Below are 24823 nucleotides of genomic sequence, written 5' to 3'. Positions count from 1 at the left end.
CTTCTGCCTTCTGGAAGAAGGTACAGGGTTATAAAGACTAGGACTAGCCGCCTGAGAAAGTTTCTATCCAAATGCGATTTTGGTTTTAAACGCAATGTAAGGAGTCTCTAGGTTGGCGGTTCGAATCCCCGTGACGGGGTGAGCTCCCGTTGCTTGGTCCTTGCTCCTGCCAACCTAGCAGTTCGAAAGCACCTCAAAGTGCAAGTAGATAAATAGGTACCACTCCAGCGGGAACGTAAATGGCGTTTCCGTGCGCTGCTCTGGTTCGCCAGAAGTGGCTTAGTCATGCTGGCCACACGACCCGCGAGCTGTACGCTTCTGCACATGACGTCATTTTGAGCATCTGCGCATGCGCAAGCAGCGAAACCCGGAAGTAACGCACTCCATTACTTCCGGGTCAACCCCGGAGCACAACTTGAACGCGCTCAACTCGAAGCATATTCAACCTGAGGTATGACTGTATTCTAAATGTAATTTACTCATAATCACATCCTAATTTAATCCTAGGCCTATTTCGTACTTTCAAGTGACTTCTATATTATTACAATTTATATTACAATGTTTATTCAAAGAATCCTTAAATTTCTTCCAATCTTCTTGATATTCCTCTTTTTCTGGTCGTGGATCCTTCCAGTCAGGTCGGCTAGCTCCAAAAAGTCCAACATCTTCCAGTGATATTTTAGGTAGCAGGCGGGACCCATGACTTACATCACAGGAGTCGACACAACACAAAACACTGTTACTCTATGTAGGCTTTATTTTATTTGTTTTTTATCTTATACAGTGGTACCTCCAGATGCGAACGGGATCCGTTCCGGAGCCCTGTTCGGACCTAGAAGCAAATGTAACCAGCAACGGCATGTCAGCACACGTGCATGTTGCTTTTCGCCGCTGCACAACATCCTTTTGAGCATCTGCGCATGCGCAAGCGGCGAAGCCCGGAAATAATGCGCTCCGTTACTTCTGGGTTGCCGCAGAGCGCAACTCGAACGCGCTCAAACCGAAGCACCTTCAACCCGAGGTATGACTATATTTTGGAAACGTACATCCAGTTTTTTCCCTTTAATTTTTTTTCGGGGGCCCCCAAGCTATACAGTGGTATCTCAGGTTACATATGCTTCAGGTTACATACGCTTCAGGTTACAGACTCCGCTAACCCAGAAATACTGCTTCAGGTTAAGAACTTTGCTTCTGGATGAGAACAGAAATTGTGCTCCGGCGGCGCAGCGGCAGCAGGAGGCCCCATTAGCTAAAGTGGTGCTTCAGGTTAAGAACAGTTTCAGGTTAAGAACGGACCTCTGGAACGAATTAAGTACTTAACCCGAGGTACCACTGTAGTTTGTTTAGCTTATACGTAAATCGGGCCCTGATTCTTCAGCATGATGCTGTGCTGTTACACAGTGGAGAGGGTAGGCGCCAGAAGAGAGCGCACTCTGCACATGGTTCGGGGCGCCCTTCCCTTCGAAGTTCTCCTCCTTTCCCTCGGCGCGAGGGCGAGTCCCAGGATCTCCGTGCGCTTCTGGCGAGGTCTCCGCCCCGCACCCCATCCCATCCCATCCCGGGCGGCCCTTTGCCTCTCACCTTCCCGCGCGGGGGCGGGGCCGAGGGAGGGCGCGCCCCTCCCGCCCAGCCAGGTGCCCTTCTTAACGGGCTGCCGAGGCGCCCGGGCGCCGATTGCGCAGCGCCATGCCGAGCCCGGGAGACGGCGGAGGATCGCGACGCAGGAGCAGCGGCCGGCAACATGCGCCCGCCGGAGAAGCCTCTGCTGCTGCTGCCGCCGCCCCTGCGCGTCTCGGTCGCCGCGGCCGCTTGCTGCCTGCTGCTCCTGCAGGTGGACGCCTATTTCGGGTCAGCGGCGCTTCGCTTCCCCCCCTTTTGCGCGATCGGGCTTGCTCAGACTTTCCGCATGCAATTTCCCTTACATTTCCCCTTCCCCAATTTTTTGGGTGAGATTTCCCCTTCCTTTTTTGCACGCCTTTTTTTGTCTGCAGTTTCTCTTTTTTGTTGTATAATTTTGCATTATTATTTTTCATTTTGAAATATGCATTTAAACAACCTTAAAATATCAATGACTTCCCTTCTCTTTCCGTGGTTCATTTTGCATACATAAATCCCTGCATATTTTACACCAACTATTCCATTATTAGTCTCTTTCCCTATTTTTGTGCAATCGCGGCTCTTCTGTTTTGAAGTTCCTTCCATTCCTGTGCGCAAGTTCTACCTTTTCCTTCTCGTTTTGCTTTTCTTTTCCTCCCTTAGCTTTCGACTTTTTTTTCACTTCCTCGCCCTGCTTTTCAAAGTTCACGTGCTCCTCTTCTTCACTTTGCATCTTGTTTTCGAAGGTCTTTTTCTTTGGTTAGCCAATCTGCTGGGTTAACTTGCCTTGTGGATTACAGCTTCACAACCTGGCTGCGATCCTAAACACACTTTAAGCCAGCCCCGCAGAATCCGGGATCCTGCTGCACACCAGCTGCTAGGTTGCTGCACATAGTTGAGACACTGGCTTGTGCACATGCACTGGGAAAATGTGGGAGCATTGAAAGGTCCAGCCTCCTGGATCCTGCATTCATTTTAGGGGTGATGAAGAATGACATTCTCTTCCTCCCCTCCTCCTGCCGCTGTTCAGTGATCTTGTGTTTCCACTTGTAGCAGCAGATCTCTACCAGCAGAAATCTCTTTCATCTGCAAAATGCATCGGAGCAGTTGATAGAAAAGTGATGTTGCCTTGCACAACAGCAATTTGGTGGTGGGAAGAGATCTGTCAGTGTAAATATTCAAGACAGGAGTTTTCAATGCAGGCGATGTTTTCGTGCATGCATGTGTGAATGTAACTCTTTTTGCACAGAGGTTGATATTCGGATCTTTCCTTTCTCCATTTTTGTCTGAATTTGAAACCACTTGCATTCAACCTGGTGATATTTAGGGTTTGTATGACTGACATACATATTCTGGAGTTCGCTTGTCCCTGTTTCTTTCTTTTTTTTAAAAAAAAAGAGCTTTATCCATAACTTTTGCTAGTATGAGTGAGTTTGTTCTGTTGTGCTTGGGGCGTAATATGCAGGTTGACCTGTGGAGTGGGGAGACAAACCTCTTCATTATACAGTGGTAACTACTTAATTCGTTCCGGAGGGCTGTACTTAACCTGAAACTGTTCTTAACCTGAAGCACCACTTTAGCTAATGGGGCCTCCTGCTGCCGCTGCACTGCCGGAGCACGTTTTCTGTTCTCATCCCGAAGCAAAGTTCTTAACCTGAAGCACTATTTCTGGGTTAGCGGAGTGTGTAATCTGAAGCGTATGTAACCTGAAGCGTACGTAACCCGAGGTACCACTGTACTCATCATAGAATTATACAGTTGGAAGGGACCACAAAGGTCATCGAGCCCAGCCCCCTGTAATGCAGGAATCTTTTGCCCAACGTGGGATTTGAACCCTTGACCCTTAGATTAAAGGTCTCATTATTCTCTGTATTTGAACAGGAGTCCTATGTTCTGGTTTAAGAAGGGAAATGCCCCATTTCAAGGCAGTTCCATGTGTCATCTTGCAACCAATTGCATATTTTATGTCTCTTAATCCACAAAGAGTTCTGCACCTGTTTATCCTTCCCTGGTCTTTCCAGTAAACACAAGGATCACATGGATGCTGTTTTACAAAATCTGGGTTTGCACTGGAACGGGTGCAAAACTGAGGGATGGACATGTGTGTGCGTGCCTCTGTCTTGAAACGCAGTTGTGTGAAAATCTGGGTTTCTTAAGACTTGGATTTCAAGGGTGCATATTTGTGTGTTTGAAGTATCAAATGACTCTCCCGCTTTGGGGTGAAAAGCACGTGAGTTCCAGCTCTTGAAACGGAAAACTTATAGTCACAAACGTATTTGACACTGAGCTCCACTTAACTTAGCAATACTATCTTAAGAGTAACATCTATGGGATTGTGCTGTCAACATTCCAATATTCCGAGGCGATAAACAGTGTACAGTGGTACCTCGGGTTACATACGCTTCAGGTTACATACGCTTCAGGTTACAGACTCCGCTAACCCAGAAATAGTGCTTCAGGTTAAGAACTTTGCTTCAGGATGAGAACCGAAATTGTGCCCCAGCGGCACGGCAGCAGCAGGAAGCAACATTAGATAAAGTGGTCTTCAGGTTAAGAACAGTTTCAGGTTAAGTACAGACCTCCGGAACGAATTAAGTACTTAACCCGAGGTACCACTGTATATCGAACCCTTCTTGATGACAACGTGTGGGATTCTTGTTTCGTTTCTCTCTCTCTCTTTGCTTTACATGCAAGTTTTGGATTCTCAAAATGCAAGCTTCCATTTTGCAAAACTAAGTTCTTAACACTGCACTGACAAATGCAAGTGTTGCTGTGTTTTGATAAAGAAAGAAATGGTGCTCCACTGCGGGCTATTTTTTTTTAATACTGTATAATGGTGGATAACAATATTATTTTTGCTGATCTTATTATTCTATATGTATTTACCTTTCAGTTCTGAGTTTGCACCTCTGCTTGAAATGTTGTTTCTTCCACTGCAAAAAAAAAATCATGCTTCCCTTTTTGCAGTCTGAATTTTAAACAGTCAGCTTCTACATCAGGTTAGATTAGAACATCAGTGTTTCCCCTCTCCCCCAAACAGAACGAGGGAGCTCTGGAAATAACACAAAATATATTTAGAATAGTCTCATTCTTCATGTGTAAGAAGGCCTAAAAAATTATTCAAATAGACACATGCTGTGTGATCCATTCATTGGGGCTGGCTTCTGTGTTACGCCTGGATAAGTGCAGCCTTAGGGGAAATACTGAATCTAAGACTGCAACCCTATGCACACTTTAAATAATACTCATTGCTTCTTATTTCTGTGAGTAAATATACAAAATTCTGAGTTTCAAACTTGGCACCCCTGGGGCTGAACCAGAAAAAACAACAACTTGTCAATCAGATTTCTGAGAAAGATGTACTTTACAAGGTCGGGAAAACACTAAGAACTAATCAGAATGTGAAGTCTTGAATTTCAAAAGTTCCGAATTTTGAGGTGGATTGCATATGCATGTACAAGGGTCATCTGCATTCCTTATACAGTGGTACCTCAGGTTACATACGCGTCAGGTAACAGACGCGTCAGGTTATAGACTCTGCTAATCCAGAAATAGTACCTATTTCTTAAAATAGTTCTTAAATAAATTATTATTATTATTATTATTATTATTATTATTACCTCGGATTAAGAACTTTGCTTCAGGATGAGAACAGAAATTGTGCTCCAGTAGCAGCGGGAGGCCCCATTAGCTAAAGTGGCGCTTCAGGTTAAGAACAGTTGCAGGTTAAGAATGGACCACTGGAACGAATTAAGTTCTTAACCTGAGGTACCACTGTACAAGGAACTTGTTTTGGCTGTGGGAAGTGATAAGAGTGCTCCTGAGTTTGTGCAAAGTGCCTTTGCCTCACAGGCGAGTGGCTCCACTCTGCCTCCACATACCGAGGATTCTTCAGGAGAAAGGTTTTGTGATTCCTGGGCAAGCTTGAGCATCTGAACCTTTTGCAAGCATGTGGTACCGTAAGATGCACCCCAGAGTGAAAAGCAAGCTTGGAAACTCAAACAAGTTGCAAAGTTCCACTGGTGCAACTGAATAACCCTCATCCTTAGATGCACAGTGAGGGTGGGTCATGATATGCACTTTCTCAGTCAGAAGCCCAGGAATATAGCTGGCCATCCATTTTAAGGCCAAATGGATGAAATACTTCTGTTTGGGTGCTTTTCGCATCCTGTGTTTTCTTATCCTGCGAGCAGCACATGCCTAGGACTTGGCGATCAGAAGGTCGGCGGTTCGAATCCCCGCCATGGGGTGAGCTCCCATTGCTCCCATTTCAACCTAGCAGTTTGAAAGCACGTCAAAGTGCAAGTAGATAAATAGGTACCGCTCCAGCGGGAAGGTAAACGGCGTTTCCGTGCACTGCTCTGGTTTGCCAGAAGCGGCTTAGTCATGCTGGCCACATGACCCAGAAGCTGTACGTCGGCTCCCTCAGCCAATAAAGCGAGATGAGCGCCGCAACCCCAGAGTCGGTCACGACTGGACCTAATGATCAGGGGTCACCTTCACCTTTACCTTACTTCAGTGTAGAATCTTAGACTGGGAAACAGAGTATATACTGTATAACATTCTTTTTAAAAAGAAAAAGGCAGAAAATAAATGCTCTCAAGCTGATCCTTACAAAGGCATGCCCAAACTATTGGTGTAGAGTCTAAGATAGACGCCCCCGCTGTGAGTTGGCAGGTCCCTGATTTCAAATCATAAATCCAATACAGTGGAATCTCAGTTTTCGAACATAATCCTTTCCAGAAGACCGTTTGGCTTCTGAAAAGTTCGAAAACCGAGGATTAATGGGCTGGCCACAAAGTCAATTGGGGTGGGGGAGGAGAAGAAAACTCCCCGGAGGCCGTTCAACTTCCAAAAAACGTTTGAAAGCAGAAGCAATTACTTCCGGGTTTTCGGCGTTTGGGTTCCGAATGGTTTGGCTTCCGAGACACTTGCAAACCAAGGTTCCACTGTAATTAATCGCCTAAGGCCACCTAAGTTTGAGACCTGTACTCTTCCAACATGGGACAAATAATACTGGGCTGCCATTTAAAAGGGCTGTTGTTGTAAGGATTAATTTGTGCGAAATACTTGATAAGTGCGAAATGTTAGGTTTCGTAGTGCCTGTTCAGCAGAGAAACGCTCATAACCAGGTCTTTTTTCCAGCTGGAACTAAGTTTCGGCATCTCTCAGGTGGGTGCCATTACCATTTTAAGAGGATATAAACATGTAGGGCCAAGGAGGAGCGTTTTCCGCATCTGAAGTTTTGTTGTTGTTTAGTTGTTTAGTCGTGTCCGACTCTTCATGACCCCATGGACCAGAGCACGCCAGGCACTCCTGTCTTCCACTGCCTCCCACAGTTTAGTCAAACTCATGCTGGTAGCTTCGAGAACACTGTCCAACCATCTCGTCCTCTGTCGTCCCCTTCTCCTTGTGCCCTCCATCTTTCCCAACATCAGGGTCTTTTCCAGGGAGTCTTCTCTTCTCATGAGGTGGCCAAGGTATTGGAGCCTCAGCTTCATGATCTGTCCTTCCAGGGAGCACTCAGGGCTGATTTCCTTAAGAATGGATACGTTTGATCTTCTTGCAGACCATAGGACTCTCAAGAGTCTCCTCCAGCACCATAATTCAAAAGCATCAATTCTTCGGCAATCAGCCTTCTTGATGGTCCAGCTCTTAGTGGTAGGTTAAGGAAGTGATGCACAAGAATCACGATGGTTTGTAGATGAGGATGTGTTGTAGTAAGTATTGGGTCAGACCTAGCACTTTCGAGTTGTGTTTTTGAAAGCCAGCAGAGCCGTCATAAATGCTTCAAATTGCTCCTAGCATAATGAGCCTTTGGCTAATTAATCAGTCTTTTAAACTATGTGGAGGGGCTAGTGGTTATTGTTTCTGTTGGTTATTATGCTGTAGATTTTTGTGTTTTTACATTTAAACTGAACTTCGGATGAAGGGCAGTATAAAAAATAAACAAAAGAAACACCGGCCTGGCCCCCATCAAACTTGAATTTTTGCAGATAAAACAGCCTTTTGATGGCCTGGAGAAAAGTGCTCTCTCGTTACACAAATCGAATTGCTGCTTAAAGACACAAGAGAGGAGAGAGGCTGGTGAAAAAAGCAGGCAACTTTCTCCTGGCAACTCGTCTCCTTTTTAAACTCAGAGGTTGAGTTCTCTCCATAGCAGAGATAGAAGAGGCTTTGCTCAACTTGATGAAACCTGCTTCTTTTGCATTTAAAAGTACCACACAACTCTAGAAGTGTCTGGGCATCATTTCTCTGGACTTAGTACAGATTTGTAAACCTAGGTCCCCCCCCCCCCCAAAAAAAACGCCTTGTATGTTATGTTTTGGAAGACTGGAGGATTCGCAGTCAAGCCTTTTGTTTAAACCTATTTTCCTGGCTGCCCAAGTTCATATTTACAACCACACATGGCAGCATACTCACTAATACCAGGCTCTTTAGGCACTGGGTGGTACGTAACTTTGTTTTACTCACAGCAGAACTATTGAAATCTTTGGACTGGACCAGTGTTTCCCAAACTTGGGTCTCCAGCTGCTTTTGGACTACAACTCCCATCATTCCCAGCTAGCAAGACCAGTTGTCAGGCATGATGGGAATTGTAGTCCAAAAGCAGCTGGAGTCCCAAGTTTGGGAAACAGTGGACTAGTCCAACGACTAGACTAAAACTTGTTGAATACTACCCATTGCTCCTTACTCCTGAGCTCTCTTGTCCGTGTTTACCTGTTCTCTGTGGAAACTAGTGGCCTGAGATTTCTACTTTGCAGCGGGTTGGGCTGGATGACCCTCAGGGTCCCTTCGAACTCTACAATTCCATGATTCTATAATTTACTCACCTGTGAATCCTATCAACAATGCTGGCTCTCAGTGTCCTCAGTTGTCCTCGTGTCTATGATTGCCAGTGAAGACTGGAATTCTGGGACTGACAGTTCTTGAGAGCAAATGCCACTTAAGATTGGCATGTTGTTGTTTTTTCCTCTTTGAAGCATCAAGTCCCATCAGTCTTTGCCAGCATGGCACCCTCTAGTTGTACAGGACCACGACTCCTATCAGTTCCAGTTAGCATGGTGGTGCTCATGTTGTTGGCATCCATCTGTCTTGAGAGACAATGGCGTGTGTCTCCGGGGATGATGTCAGACCGAGGGGAAAATGTGTGAAAACAGGAGGGTTTCTCAAGAAGCTGCAGGGTATCTCTGGATTGTGGCTAATCTCAAACACCAGCAATGAAAGTGTGCTCTGGAGTTTGCGTTAAGTTTTAGACTCTGCCTGCGCATTGGTATCGTGTTGTGTTTTTTCAGAGTCTGGATGCTTCTCTTCCCAGATTTGACAGTCCCTGCTCAATACTGTTGAAGTACCTGCTTCGTTCGGTTTTTTGATTTTTGTGGGGGTGGGGAGAGTGGCCCTAGCAGGGTCAGAAGCCGCTTTTAATTGCAGGGAAATTCCTGGAATGGACAGGAAACCAAATGGGATTTTTCTCCTTTCAGGAAGTGTACACACGCAAACACAAACACACACTCATCGGGACTTCTACTAAGCAAGAAGAGGCAATATTCCCTTTTCCTTCCAGCTATCATTTCCTTAACACAAAACAAATATTGGTTATTGCCTTAGGTGCCTTATTGCCTTTGGTTGTTTAAGCAACTTAAGGGAGCAGCAGCCTCGCGACAGCTGCCTGCTTTTAGTTCTCGGAACATTTCACCCAGCTGTTTGTCAGAAACGGTGCGTTGGTCTTCAGACTGTCGTTGGAGGGAGAACTCTTACTAGGGGTTTCTTGGCCGCAACAAGAAACTGAGTAACGGCAGGTGATCTTCCGTGAACTTGTTCTGTGCACCTGTGTTGCATTCTCAGTACCTGAAGGGTGATGAGGATGCCTTTTAATCCTGACCAGCACTCTGTGTGCCTGACAAACTTGCTGAGGTTGCAAAGTAGGTAAAGGTAAAGGGACCGTTAAGTCCAGTTGCGGATGACTATGAGGTTGCGGCGCTCATCTCGCTTTACTGACTGAGGGAGTAGGCGTTTGTCCGTAGACAGCTTCTGAGTCATGTGGCCAGCATGACTAAGCCACTTCTGGCGAACCAGAGCAGCACACAGACATGCCGTTTACTTTCTCGGCGGAGCGGTACCTATTTATCTACTTGCACTTTGGTGTCCTTTCGAACTGCTAGGTTGGCAGGAGCAGAGACCGAGCAACGGGAGCTCACCCCGGCACAGGGATTTGAACCGCCGACCTTCTGATCGGCAAGCCCTAGGCTCTGTGGTTTAGACCACAGCGCCACCCGCAAAGTAGGTAGCGATGTGCAAAGAGTTCTGCGAAGGCAGCAGGTTTTTAGACGTCTGCCAGAGGGTTTTCTGAGCTGGGTTCCCAAGTGTTTTTTGTTTTTTTAATAAATATTTATTGAGATTTTACAAAATCATAACAAAATACAGCGAAAAAAGAGAAAAAAGAAAACAGAAAAATACAAGATACAAAAAACAAAAAGTAGATAAAAATAGAAATAAAAAATAAAAAATCAATCTTTCCTTTTTTAACTTTAAAGCGCATTACCTTGTTTCCTTGACCTCACACCTCCCCTTTTTGTATTCCCAAGTGTTTTTAAGGGCAGGGAGTTTGTTAAGTAGGGTCAAGCAACCAGGCACACCCAAATGAGTGTCAGCGTTGGGAGCATAACATCTGTGAAGCAGTATGCAAAATTCCCCCAGGCACCAGGTGCGAGTCCAGTTGTGGCCATGTGGAGATCTCTGAATGCTAGGTTGGCGACTGACATCTCCATCTGTCTGGCCCCTCCAGCTTTCATAAGCAAGTAAGCAGAAGAGCTTACATAGTTATTTATATCCCATCTTTTCCTCCGAGGAGTACATTGTCCACTTAGCAGGGATTTGAACCCAGGCCCTAAAAGGTAAAGGTACCCCTGCCCGTATGGGCCAGTCGTGTCCGACTCTAGGGTTGCGTGCTCATATCGCTCTAGAGGCCGTGAGCCGGCGCCGTCCGAAGACTCTTCCGGGTCACGTGGCCAGCGTGACGAAGCTGCAGCTGGCGAGCCAGCACCAGTGCAGCACACGGAAACGCCGTTTACCTTCCCGCTATAAAGCGGTCCCTATTTATCTACTTGCACTTAAGAGTGCTTTCGAACTGCTAGGTGGGCAGGAGCTGGGACCGAATGACGGGAGCTCACCCCACCGCGGGGATTCGAACCGCCGACCATACGATCGGCAAGTCCTAGGCACTGAGGTTTTACCCACAGCGCCACTTGCGTCCTGCCCAGGCCCTAGTTCAACACTAACCACTACAGTGTGCTGGCTTCCTAGAGTACTTCTGCTATGGGCCAGCTGTATAATTTTAAGTTGGTAAATAAATATGGGGAAAAGCAAAAGGTCATTTAGGATCTCAAGTATTCCCCTTGAGGCTTGAAGTTGTATTATTCTGGATTACTTTATTTGATGTTTTAATGTGTTGTAAACTGCTCTGAGATTTTATTTTCTTTAAATTAGAAAGTGGTCTAGAAATGAAATGGGAAAGCATAATAGCAAAGTTCACTGCAAAAAAAGGGGAGGCACCTAGATATTCCGTTGTAAGCTAGGTTTAAGGCGCCATTTGGCGATAAGCTTATTACAGGGATGCGGATGACGCTGTGGTCTAAACCACTGAGCCTCTTGAGCTTGTCGATCAGAAGGTTGGCAGTTCGAATCCCCGCAACGGGGTGAACTCCTGCCAACCTAGCAGTTCAAAAGCACACCAGTGCAAATAGATAAATAGGTACCGCTGCGGTGGGAAGGTAAACGGCGTTTCCGTGCGCTTTGGCTTCTGTCATGGTGTTCCATTGTGTAAGAAGTAGTTTAGTCATGCTGGCCACATGACCCAGAAATGTGTCTGTGGACAAACACCAGCTCCCTCAGCCTGAAAGTGAGATGATCGCCGCAGCCTCATAGTCACCTTTGACTGGACTTAACCGCCCAGGGGTCTTGTACCTTATATATATAATTGGGGCAATCTATTCCAGTAACATCCAGCATGGCTATTGCCCTTGACACTTGGCTTGCTTTAGTAGGCCAAAACCACTGACTTGATCATATGGTTCTATGATTCTATGATCTCAAAACAGAGCTAGCGGGATGGTCTGTAGTTTGATGTCAGAGAATCTGCTTTGTAGAAAACCCAAGACAGACTTTCTGTGCCCAGATCTCCCTATTCCCATCATGCGCTGCAGTGCGGAGGCCTTGGAGCATCAACAGGCACTGGCATTTTAGCCATTATTGTGGGATGGCAGTCACCAATGGCGTTCGTGGGGCAGGAAAGAAATACAGTGGTACCTCAGGTTACATACGCTTCAGGTTACATACGCTTCAGGTTACAGACTCCGTTAACCCAGAAATAGTGCTTCAGGTTAAGAACTTTGCTTCAGGATAAGAACAGAAATTGTCTTATGGCGGTGCGGCAGCAGCGGGAGGCCCCATTCACTAAAGTGGTGCTTCAGGTTAAGAACAGTTTCAGGTTAAGTACGGACCTCTGGAACAAATTAAGTACTTAACCTGAGGTACCACTGTAATGGAGTTGGCACCTTGCCAGACAGCTCTGCTTCTCTGTTGTTGTTTAATAAATTTGTATACCGCCCTATAGCAGCGGTTATAACATAAAATCATAATCTAAAAACACAAAATACTTAATAAAAACAAAAGCAACCCAATAACCCTGCCCCTCCCCAACAGAGTTATAGGCAACAATAGTTAGGCTTTCCCGCCAGCCAAAGCTGATGGAAGGCACTCCGTGCCATTGAGGCCAAGAAGAAGTCAAATGAGGTTTCTCCTGGCAGATCGGGACAAAGATATTACTGTTTTAGTAGCTTCCTTTTTAGCCACAATTTTACCCAAAAGGGTTCCCAACGAACTATCCTTTCGGGGAACAGACAGGGCAAAGCAGAATATCTAAGTGCACATGATTGCAGTGTGACCTTATGACCCTCGGCAGATTCACCCTTGTCCTTATAATTATCCTAGTGACTTTAAATGTGTATACTGCCTTGGCTCCCATTACGTTTCTGAGCACAATTCAAGGTGTTGGTGCTGACCTTGAAAGCTCTAAATGGCCTTGACCCAGTAGACCTGAAGGAGCATCTCCACCCCCATTGTTCTGCCTGGACACTGAGATCCACCTCCGAGGGCCTTCTGGTGGTTCCCTCACTGCGAGTAGCCAAGTTACAGGGAACTAGGCAGAGGGCCTTCTCGGTAGTGGCACCCGCCCTGTGGAACACCCTCCCACCAGATGTCAAAGAGAAGAAGAACCACCAGAAGACATCTGAAGGCAGCCCTGTTTAGGGAAGCTTTTAATGTTTGATGTGTTACTGTATTTTAATATTTTGTTGAAAACTGCCCATAGTGGCTGAGGAAGCCCAGCCAGATGGGCGGGGTATGTATGTATGTATGTATGAATAAATAAATATAAATAAATATTATACAGTGGTACCTCGGGTTAAGTGCTTAATTCATTCCGGAGGTCTCTTCTTAACCTGAAACTGTTCTTAACCTGAAGCACTACTTTAGCTTGATGGGGCCTCCTGCTGCTGCCGCGCCGCCGGAGCACGATTGCTGTTCTCATCCTGAAACAAAGTTCTTAACCCAAGGTAATATTTCTGGGTTAGCGGAGTCTGTAACCTGAAGTGTATGTAACCTGAAGTGTATGTAACCTGAGGTACCACTGTACTGTGGTGCCAATAAAGGTATTTGATTAGATAACCCCAAGCTACGAACCCGCTCCTCCAGAGGAAGTGTAACCCCATCAAGAGCAGGCAGCCTCCCAGCGATCCGGTCTAGGGAACCACCCACAAACAGTGCTTCAGTTCTATCTGGATTGGGTTTCACTTGGTTGGCTCTCATCATTATCGAGGCAAGACACCGGTCCAGCTCTCCCACTGCCTCACCTGCAGATGTAAAAGCGAAGAAGAGATGAGTGACAGGGAAGAACTTCTGGATGCCTTGTTCAAGGGTCCTTGGAGTCCACTAAGTGTGTAGAAACAACTGTCTTCTTTTGGGGTGGGGCCTGTTTTACTTCCTGAACTGATAGAAACCTGGGAGTTAGATGGATGGAGTTGCAGGGAAAAGGACTGTAGCTGTATCAGGGGGCCACCCCGACCTAGGGCTTACATCTCCTTGAAACTGCAACCATCTTGATTTGGTAGTTTGGAAATTTACTCGTTTAATGATTAACCGCCGACGCCCACCGGCCGGAAGAAGAGTTCCGGAGAGCGGAGATGGTTAGGAGCATTCCACTGCCGGGGTTGTGGAGGGAGCGCAAGCGATAAGCATCTTTCTGTTGGCTTGTTCTCCTACTGCTGGAGGCCTTTTGGCTGCATGATGGCAAAGGCATGCTTGATAGATCACAGGTTCTCTCGCACAGCATCTTCAGGGGACAAGCTGTGTTGTGTCGGGTCCAGCAAGGGTCCAGCTTTGGGAATAGGCTTTTTGCATCGCAAAAGAAGCAGCCAACCACCAGTTACCCTGCTAAAGGGAACATCAGGAGAGCAATGTAAAGGGATTATGCTTTTCCTGCATGCCAAGACAAACCCAAGGGCAAATTAATTGTGAAAAGGGGGGAATATGGTTTGTGATTGCAGCAGAGATTCTGTGTCCAGGGCAGCTGTCTACCAGCTCCATCTGGTACGCAGGCTGAGACCCTACCTGCCCGCAGACTGTCTTGCCAGAGTGGTGCATGCTCTGGTTATCTCCCATTTGGACTACTGCAATGCCCTCTACGTGGGGCTACCTTTGAAGGTGACTCAGAAACTGCAATTAATCCAGAATGCGGCAGCTAGACGGTGACTGGGAGTGGCCGCTGAGACCATATAACTCTGGTCCTGAAAGATCTGCATTGGCTCCTAGTACGTTTCCAAGCACAATTCAAAGTGTTGGTGCTGGCCTTTAAAGCCCTAAATGGCCTTGGCCTAGTATACCTGAAAGAGCGTCTCCACCTCCATCATTGAGCCTGGAGACTGAGGTCCAGCTCCAAGGGCCTTCTGGTGGTTCCCTCGCTGGTGGTTCCCTCGCTGTGAGGGTGCAGGGAACCAGGTAGAGGGCCTTCTCGGTAGTGGCACCCACCCTCATCAGATGTCAAGGAAATAAACAACTATCTGATTGTTAAGGACATCTGAAGGCAGCCCTATTTAGGGAAGTTTTTACTGTTTGATGTTTTATTGTGTTTTTAATATTCAGTTGGGGGCCACCCAGAGTGGCTGGGGAAACCCAGCCAGATGGGTGGGGTATAAATAATAAATTTTTATTACTACTACTATTATTACTATTATTATTATTATTATTATTATTATTATTATTATTATTATGCAGGGGGCTTGTGCGTTTCAGCCCTTCCCCCCACCCTCACAGGTTTTTCAATCCCTGCTCCCAAGCTGCTTTCCTACTTATGGGAATAAAATATGGGGACTGTCTTTTGGTTCTTTTGCAGATGACAAAGCAACTTTGCTGGAGGTCAGGGTTTTAATTGCAAAAAATAGCCTGTAGTGAAAAGGAACAAATTTTGCAGACCTGAAGACTATGCATTTCATTTTAGACTTTTAAAATTTATTTCTAGGACCAGTCATAGATCTTTTCATTTGTAGCTTGGCTCAGGGTTTCGCTGCTGATCACAGTTGTTATTGTGCTGGCTGTATGTTGGTGTTGTTCTCTTTAATTGGTGAGAACGATGAGATTGGTGACAGCGCAGGTTTAAAATTAAGCAAAGCCTTGGGGTTGAGGGAAGGAGTGGCCAGCAGATGTGTGTTAACTTTATTGGGTGAGCTGTTGCAATAATTTCCATTGTTGGTGTTAAAGGAGTGGTGTCCTGCATGAGTAACTGATATTTCCTCCCTAACTTTTCAGTCTCGTTGGCCAAATACTTTCTTCCTCTCAACTAGGACAATGTAAAACTTGCGCAGTCACAGATACCCGGTTCGGATTCAAATGACACTTGTCGGTGATGTTCAATATTAACAAGCAGCGAAGGCTGGGAAGACACCAAGAAGGCCAATTTATTATATTTATAACATCACTCACGACGTGTCCCAGACTCCCCAAGGAAGCTAACAACAGGATACAAGCTATTCATAACACCAATTAAATATCAAGCACAGCAGCCAGTAAAATTACGAGGAAAAACAACCAAAGGAGGAAAAGGGCAGCAAAAAAGCCAACCGGCAATGAGGCCAAAGGCCTGACAAAACCGGTAGTGTGATGCCATAGAGTAGGAACAACATCTTGCGGCAAGGAGTTCCATAGGTGAGGCCGTGGGGAAAAGGTGCTTTCTAACATTCCTGCCAATTACCAGAAAGGTGTAACAAGTATGCAGGAGAACTTCCACAGCTGGCCTTAGTGGAGGGGCAGGTTGTATTGGAGAAGAAAATCCTTTAGGTATCCTGGTCCCAAGCCATACAGGGATTTAAAGCTAACAAGCTTGTGTCTTTTAATATTTAACACTGTACTGTTTTTAACACTTGATTGGGAGCCGCCCAGGGTGGCTGGGGAAACTCAGCCAGATGGGCGGGGTATAAATAATAAACCATTATTATATTATTATTAGCTAGAAAACTTTCGGGATTGGTTCCTAAACCAAGCTGTGCTTAAAACCCTAGCAATTGTGTTTTGCTTGCAGAAGTTGGCAGCTTCCACCCATGTATACTGTGTTGATGTCGACCTGTCTTGATTTGACTTAAGACATATGTGAGTCTAGCCATGCTCTGGGCTATCCTATCCAGAAAAGAGCTGCTATCGATCAATGTAGACAATACGCAGCTAGACAGAACAATGGTCTGACTCTGTATAAGGTAACTTCCTATGTTCCTAGGTGTTTTGGGTTCCACCCATATTTTATATGATATCAGGAGGCATTCTTGGCCTGTAGATATATCTTCAACAAACCATGTAGGTACCACCTCATGGGAGTAGGTTGGAGGGTTGAAATTTGGTTATATTTTTTCCTCCTCTAGCTCTTAATACCAAATATTTCCTTTAACTAGCTCCTCACAAGCCCTCAAGCTCAGCTTTTTATTTTTTAATAATATTTTAGGGGGTTTTTCCATATAGAAAGTGAATTTGTTACTCAAAAATTACATTCCGATTCAAGAAAACTAGTGACTTCCTTCTCACGCAACATCAATGTTTATAGCCCGAATTACATAGAATTGTGTTTTAAGGTTCCATATTACCTAATTTCATCTTCTCAAGCATGTTTCTTAATATATTCTTCTATTTTCTTACACTTCAAACCCTGCTGTGGTCTTCATACATGGGAAATAACTTTTGATATAGACTAGAAAGGGTTTCCAGTCCTCATTAAAAGGTTCTAAATTTGTATCTTTTATTAGTGCCGTCAATTTTGCCATCTCTGGATATTCCAAGATTTTCAACAAACATTCTTCCTTGGAGGGTGTTCCTTCCTCCTTCCATTTTTCAGTGTAGAGGATCCTTGCCACTATAGTCACCTACATAAATACCGTCAAGGCTTTCTTTGGAATTTCATTCTGGATACTATTCAAGTCTTGCAATAATAAAAATCAATGCTTTTTTCTAAAAAAAATGTTTAGGGGTGTTCTCATTTTCCTACTCATATTGAAATACTGCCCCTCAATGAGGCCAAACTTAGACTCACAAAAATGTTTAGGAGTATGCGTACCCATGTGTACCCCCAGAAAAAAATGCACTGATAATAATAATAATAATTCATTCTTCTGCATGTCAGAGCCAGTGTATCTTGGGAGCACTGAACATATAACTACATAGAGAGCTTTCCTAGTTCATCTTGCCTGCTGTAATTTAAAGTGGAATCGGTTCACACATTCCCTTGCCATTCGTCAAACGGATAACCACTTGATTTCTTACTTGCATGTGTGAACCAGACCTGTACACACCTGGGAGAAATCCTGCGGGCAGGTATATTATTGGTGGTTTGCCAATGTTAATCTGCAGCTGGGAAATAGCTGTTGCCGCTTCTACTCTGTTTAAGGCCATGATTCTTTCTTCTACCCTTCAGCCTGACTGGGAAGGAAGCGCTAACTCAGTTTCCTCTGCTGGGGCCCTCGTCCAACCCTGCCCACTGGAAGGCTCACTTGAAGCAATGCGACCTGCTCCGCTTATCCCGTAAGCAGAAAAGGCTTTGCCGCCGTGAGCCAGGCTTGGCCGAGACCCTACGGGATGCCATCCGTCTCGGGGTTGTGGAATGCCAGTATCAGTTTCGCAACGAGCGCTGGAATTGCAGTCTGGACGGACGGGCCGACCTCCTGAAACGAGGTATGAGTACCTGCTTGTCGGTCAGCTTCCGAAAACTGGAGTGTGGAGAAAAATCTAGGCTTTCTCCATTTGGGTCTTCCCCCTTCTCCTCACCCCTCAATGTCATCATGGAAGAAAGAAAAGCAAACCAGGGTAGAGGTTCTAAGGTTTGCATTTCTGAACACCTTACGGCCAGAGTTGATCAAACATTAGGAAGAACTTCCTGACAGTAAGAGCTGTTCGACAGTGGAATTTGCTGCCAAGGAGTGTGGTGGAGTCTCCTTCTTTGGAGGTCTTTAAGCAGAGGCTTGACAACCATATGTCAGGAGTGCTCTGATGGTGTTTCCTGCTTGGCAGGGGGTTGGACTCGATGGCCCTTGTGGTCTCTTCCAACTCTATGATTCTATGATTCTATGATTCTAAGTGATAACGTAGAATCCCCTGTGAATACCTTTGTCAGGCTTGTTCACTACTCTGAGCTTATTTATTGCGTTTCTATCCTACGTTTTGCTCCAAGGATCTCATAATTATTAAGAATGATGATGATGATGATGATAATAATAATAATAATAATAATATTTATTATTTATACCCCACCCATCTGGCTGGGTTTCCCCAGCCACTCTGAGTGGCTCCCAACAGAATATTAAAAATAGAATTAAACATTAAAAACTTCCCTAAACGGGGCTGCCTTCAGATGTCTTCTAAAAGTCAGATAGTTGTTTCTTACCTTCACATCTGATGGGAGGGTGTTCCATAGGGTGGGTGCCACTACAGAGAAGGCCCTCTGCCTGGTTCCCTGTAGCTTTGCTTCTTGCAAGGAGGGAACCTCCAGAAGGCCCTCGGAGCTGGACCTCAGTGTCCGGGCTGAACGATGGGGGTGGAGACGCTCCTTCAGGTATACTGGGCCGAGGCCGTTTAGTGTGGCATGTATGGTTCTCCCGCTCCTCATGTAATCCTCACAGAAACCCTGCAAGGTACGTCAAGGTTAGGCATGCCCAAGGTCGCACAGTGAGCATCATGGCCAAGTGGGATTTGAACCCAGGTTTCCCAATTTGTAGTTGGATACCCTTGCCATTCTTCCACACTGACTTTCCTACTCTTTCTTACTTCCTTTTCTCCGGGTTCCCTGGCTTCTTCTCTTTCAGGTTTCAAGGAAACGGCCTTCCTGTATGCGGTGTCCTCGGCAGCTCTGACCCATTCCCTCGCGCGGGCCTGCAGCGCTGGGCGCATGGAGCGCTGCACCTGCGACGACTCTCCGGACTTGGAGAACCGCAAGGCGTGGCAGTGGGGAGTGTGCGGAGACAACCTCAAGTACAGCACGAGGTTCCTGAAAAATTTCCTGGGCCAGAAGAAGGTCGGCAAAGACCTGCGCGCCAAGGTGGACATCCACAACACAAACGTGGGCATCAAGGTGAGGACAGAGGTACCCGTTGTAAACAAAAATGCCCTTTCCCCTTATGGGGTATCCAAGAGCCCATATAGAGTCCTTACGTAGGTTCCCTATTGGTAGGAGAGAATAACAGAGGCCAACCAGAGAATATTGAGAAGCAAAGCAGCTAGTAAGCTTGATCTTTGTTGCAACAGGGTGCTCCCCTCACCTGCAGGAAAGAGGAGGAACCCAGAAAAATGGGGTGCAAGGCCTTATAAAGACTTTTGAAATTGCCACCCTGTAGATCAAGACCACCCCCAGAAACATCATACATACATCACAGAAGGGGTGTAACCTAAGACCACCCCTCAGATACATCACACATACATTACAGAAAAGGCAGTCTAAGCAGAAATTTGAATGTTGTTTTTCTCCTGTCTGGCAGGTTACCTGATTGGATTGCCTGGGGAGCCTGGCCAGTCTTTTGTAATGATAAATACTTCCTGGGCCATGTCACAGGCTCATACCCTATTCAAACACAGACATACCCTTAAGACAGGATTTGTGAAGGAAAAGACAATGGGGAGGCTTTTCCATTTTCCTTTGACCTTGCAGAGAAAACATTTGGTCAGTTTGGGACAGTTTGGGAATCAAAATGGTTCCAGGTTGATCTTCCTGTGCTGATCTATGTATGTGCTTGGTTGGTACACTTAGGAACATTTAATATATATCTAAGACCTCAAAATTCCTACCACAAACCACACAATTTGCCGAGAGAGAGAGAGAGAGAGAGAGAGAGAGAGAGAGAGAGGAGAGTAGCAAAAGCAGATTGTCCCTGGTTATCCCCAATCTCCAGCCTGCACCTCAAGACCCAAGCTAGGCCCTGGAATGCCATATCCGTGCTGTGTGCCTTTTCACAGCTGCACAGTGCAAGTGTGTATTAAGCAACTGGACACTAGAGCTTTTCTTTGGAGAGTCCCAACTCTCTGCCTCAGAGGTGGGGAATCATTTTTCATGGTGAGGACAATGTTTACCACATGGGGAACCTTTCAAGGGACGCATGCTCGTGGTGGGCAGGGTCCAGAATAAGGGAAACAATAGCTTTGTGCAGTTAGGGTGCACATTAACGTCTGAGGTTTTATTTTGTTTTTATATCTGTTGGAAGCCGCCCAGAGTAGCTAGGGCAACCCAGCCGGAGGGCGGAGGGTACAAACAATAAAATTACAGTGGTACCTCGGGTTAAGTACTTAATTCGTTCCGGAGGTCTGTTCTTAACCTGAAGCACCACTTTAGCTAATGGGGCCTCCTGCTGCCGCTGTGCTGCCGGAGCCCAATTTCTGTTCTTATCCTGAAGCAAAGTTCTTAACTTGAAGCACTATTTCTGGGTTAGCGGAGTCTGTAACCTGAAGTGTATGTAACCTGAAGTGTACGTAACCCGAGGTACGACTGTATTATTATAAAGAGAGAACACAAGAAATAAAGGTAATAACAAAAATGGAAAAAATAAAGAGGACTTCTGTTCAACTGTAACTAGATTTTTAAAAAACAAATACAGTCGTACCTTGGTTCTCAAACAGAATCCATTCTGGAAGTCAGTTCGACTTCCGAAAACCTTTGAAAACCAAAGCGCGGCTTCCGATTGGCTGCAGGAGCTTCCTGCAGCCAATCGGAAGCCATGTCAGACGTTCAGCTTTCAAAAAACATTACTTCTTACTTCTGGGTTTGCGACGTTCGTGAATCAAAACGTTCGAGTCGCAAGGCGTTTGAGAACCGAGGTACAACCGCAAAAGAGTGCGCAACTGTTCAGTGGCCTCGGGATTTCCCCCCTTTATCCCCTCACAGCGTTTCGGTTTTCCACTCGCAACCCTAGCAAATGCCTCTCTTTCTTTCCCTCCCGCAGGCCGTGAAGAACGGCCTCAAGACCACGTGCAAATGCCACGGGGTTTCTGGCTCGTGCGCCGTGCGGACCTGCTGGAAGCAGCTGTCGCCTTTCCACGAGACGGGGAAGCTCCTCAAGCTTCGCTACGACGGCGCCGTCAAGGTCTTCAGCGCCACCAACGACGCAGTGGGCCAGTCGGAGCTGGCAAGCCCACAGCCCCACAGCCACTTGCCCAAAGTCCCCGCCGGCCCACGCCCCACCGACCTGGTTTACATGGAGGACTCTCCCAGCTTCTGCCGGCCCAGCCGGTACTCAGTGGGCACGGCCGGGAGGACCTGTTCCCGGGAGGCCAACTGCGACAGCATGTGCTGCGGCCGAGGCTACAACATCCAGACACGCATGGTGACCTTCTCCTGCCATTGCCAGGTGCAGTGGTGCTGCTATGTTGAATGCCAACAGTGCATGCAGGAGGAAGTGGTTTATAGCTGCAAGCAGTGAGACGCGGGCGCTGGCAGATCTTGTGGGGAGACCCGCCTGCTCCTCCTTGGACCGCACGGAAGGCCGGCAGCTCGACTCGGTCCTCTCCTTTGCATCGGATATGGAAGTTAGCAAGGGGTGGGACTTGGGAGCTGCAGGAGTTCTGCAGCCCTGGATTTTACGATTCTGTGGACCAGCAGCCAATCTCCAGGACTGCCTCTGCTGTGGGAAGGCCGGCACCAAGAAAAGAGTCAAGGACCTATTCTCGTAAGATATCTAAGGAGCTGCCTTGTGTTGTCCATCTAGCCCAGCCCAGGACTCTTGGCTGGGAGTGGTTGCCTGAGGTCTTGCGCAAGGGGTCTTCCCCAGCCAAATTTTCTAAACGGCAAATGAAACTGGAACCTGAGCTGTGCAAAGCATGGACCAAGCTGCCAGAACGTCTCTAGAACAAGGCCCAAGGGTCTGGTTTAAGGCAGGGGTTTTGAGTCACAGCTAGCCCAGGAAGATCTGTTTCGATGAGCTTCCAGGAGGGTGAATGAATGGGTTTTCCATGGCCGCAACGCAGCATTTTCTTTGAACCATGTGCCTCTTTCTGGGTAGCGCTGCAGTCTTTAGTCGCAGCGCCAGCTTCAGCTGATGGCACCCTCGGGCAGCTGTTGCGGCCCCGCCAGCAGGGCCCACTGCTGATTTCTACCCCGGTCCCCCTTTAGAAAAACAGCTGAGCACCTCCATTTAAATATCCCACAAAGCCTGGCGTAACATCGCTTGAGGTCATTGTGAGAAATCTAAACGGTTGCCCCTAGCCGGCTGGCGCTGGATTCAGGCTATTGCTGCTGCCAGGACTCATTTGAGGTGTCTTATGTGAGAAGGCACTTTGTCGTGCGCCACAAAAATTTGGACCTGACCCTGCGTGGCCCACACAACCTGCTCAAAGGGGAACTGGGCTGTACCCCCCTAGGGATAAGCATGGTCTCTGGTTCTGCCCTGCAGTGGATTAGGGGTGGGTTGTGGGGCATCACACCTGAGAAGGTAGAGATGAGGTGCTGCGTTCTTAAGGGACCCGAGCACAAAGAGGAGGAGCAGAGAATTCAGGACGTGCGAATGGACAAAGGCCAGCACCTGCCTCCATTTTGTTAGGCTTTGGAAGAGCTAAGATTTGGGGGAAGAAGAAGAAAACTCTCATAGCTTGAGTTTGCAAATAGAATCATCTATTGGGCAACGACAGGGGGGCAAACCTAGGAATGTGGACACTATTTCCAGTGGAACTATTTATAGTTGCGGGCGAGGATAAATGGACAGGTCCACTTGTTTTTATGTGAAACGAGGAGAGTTAAAGTGGCTAAGAACTGGGCAGCTTCCATGACAGGTCTGTCTGTAAGCCTGAGTCAAACATACTTGCTTTCTTTCATGTGATTTTCTTGGTGTGTGTGTGTGTGTGTGTGTGTGTTTAAAAAGAATGTTTTATTGCATTGCTTAGATGCCGTTCATCATTCATTGCCCTCACAGCCCTTGGCCTCAGCTGCCCACAATACTGGTGTGTTTTTTTTGGTCACTTAGCTGTAGCGGCTTGTGTGATCTTCGTTAGTGTCATGATGCTAAACCAGACGTGATGTCGCAGCAACAAAGGAGTAAAACGGACCAAAAATCTAAAGTGACCCACCCAATATCAGAAGGAGGGAGCCAGTTTGATGCTGTTTTTACTTCAGCTTGATGCTGGGGGCTTTTTGGCCTTGCCTGAGGCGGAAGTAATAACTACCCATAGAAAACAACAGAGAAATCTTTACTTTTTGTGTAGCTGCGGTTGGGCGGTAACGTTGCTGCTCGGGTAACTAAAAAGATGGGAGTTTTTGTTTTGCTTTTTAAAAAAACTTTGGTCTTATGTAACTTTTTTTTTTAAAGGTTCATACATACATATATATATATATATATATATATATATATATATATATATAAAATTATCCTTCCAATGCTAATAAAATCCATCATTGCTACCCCCATATTGTGGGGCGGAATGGGGGCTGTGGCTAAGGGAGCCTGGCTTACACCAGCCCTGCAAAGTATTAAAGTTTGATGGCCATATTGGGGGGGGGGAGTGGGACAAGTGTATGGCGGCCTTTGTCATCTTGGCATCCTCCAGGTGTTCTGCACTACAATTCCCATCAGCCCCTGCTAGCACACTGGCTGACCTGGGAGAGTAAGGTTCAGCCTCCCTGCTCTGCCACAAAACCTTAATGCCAGCCATTCCCCTTCAGTTAACTTGACCTCCCCTAGGATTGCTGTGAGAATAAAAGGAGAACTGTTGAACAAGAACGGGTTAAAAAAACTGTGATAGCTTGGATTTTGATGCTATGGAGGGAAATGATTTATCTCCTGATTACTAAAAGTCCTACGCAAGCAATTCTTGTCAGATTCTTAGCTGGTCCCTTGCTGTGAATCATAGTTTCCCCCAGCACCTTTGACAAACTACAGTTCCCAGAATTCTTTGTGCTTTAAATGCATGGTGATGTAGAGGAAGTAGCGACACATCAGCGGCACAGCTATGGGTGTTGTTGGCATCCGTCTGTCTCGAGGGACAATGGAGTGTACCTCCAGGGGTGAAGTCAAGCAGCTCCGAATTGATGTTCTTGGCTTGCAAGCCTAGACAGTGTGTCTGGAGGTCCTGGGCTGCCCAGACAACAAGACTCCCTGTTGGCCTCGCTGATGGGGTCTAAAGGAAAACAGAGCAATACATTTGGCACCAGCTTGGTTGCAGGAGTTGCCGGAAGGAGGCATAGAAGACGCCATCCAACCATCTTAGGGACTCTACTTTAGATTTGTGTAGGGTTTACTCCTTGCTTTTTCTTCTCCTGAAGATATCCCGCAAGGCAGCGGAGGTTTAGGAGCAGAGTTTTCCTCCTTCTAGATGGGCTACCTTCCCAGGTTGACATGCCCCATTTGTCTTCCCTCTACATCACATGCAGAAACTGCCTTCTTGACCATCGGACCCACTATTGGTCAGGTCTGCTTGATCCTCTGGAGCCTGTCTTCTCATGCAGGGGAAGTCCCTAAGTCACAGAGCGGTTAGAATCATAGAATCATAGAGTTGGAAGAGACCACAAGGGCCATCGAGTCCAACCCCCTGCCAAGCAGGAAACACCATCAGAGCACTCCTGACATATGGTTGTCAAGCCTCTGCTTAAAGACCTCCAAAGAAGGAGACTCCACCACACTCCTTGGCAGCAAATTCCACTGTCGAACAGCTCTTACTGTCAGGAAGT

General features: G+C 46.6%; 1 protein-coding gene across 3 annotated transcripts; it reads left to right on the top strand.

The window, feature by feature from the left end:
- Positions 1 to 1097: 1097 nt before the first annotated feature.
- On the top strand, positions 1098 to 23466 carry WNT9B (Wnt family member 9B). Of its 3 annotated transcripts, none has more exons than XM_081838128.1 (4): positions 1098 to 1831; positions 17603 to 17859; positions 18987 to 19252; positions 21111 to 23466. In XM_081838128.1, exons 1-4 carry the CDS (start codon positions 1380 to 1382, stop codon positions 21585 to 21587), a joined length of 1452 nt encoding a protein of 483 aa, XP_081694254.1. In that variant the 5' UTR covers positions 1098 to 1379; the 3' UTR covers positions 21588 to 23466. The 3 variants fall into 3 exon arrangements, with proteins under 3 accessions (XP_081694254.1, XP_081694252.1, XP_081694253.1); XM_081838126.1 differs by having other exon boundaries at positions 1622 to 1848; XM_081838127.1 differs by lacking the exon at positions 1098 to 1831 and adding an exon at positions 15339 to 15370.
- Positions 23467 to 24823: the final 1357 nt, after the last annotated feature.

The sequence above is a fragment of the Podarcis erhardii genome (assembly GCF_964252035.2).
Source record: "Podarcis erhardii genome assembly, chromosome: 13".
In the NCBI taxonomy this organism is placed as follows: Eukaryota; Metazoa; Chordata; class Lepidosauria; order Squamata; family Lacertidae; genus Podarcis; species Podarcis erhardii.
This window is presented reverse-complemented; position numbering and strand designations above follow the sequence as displayed.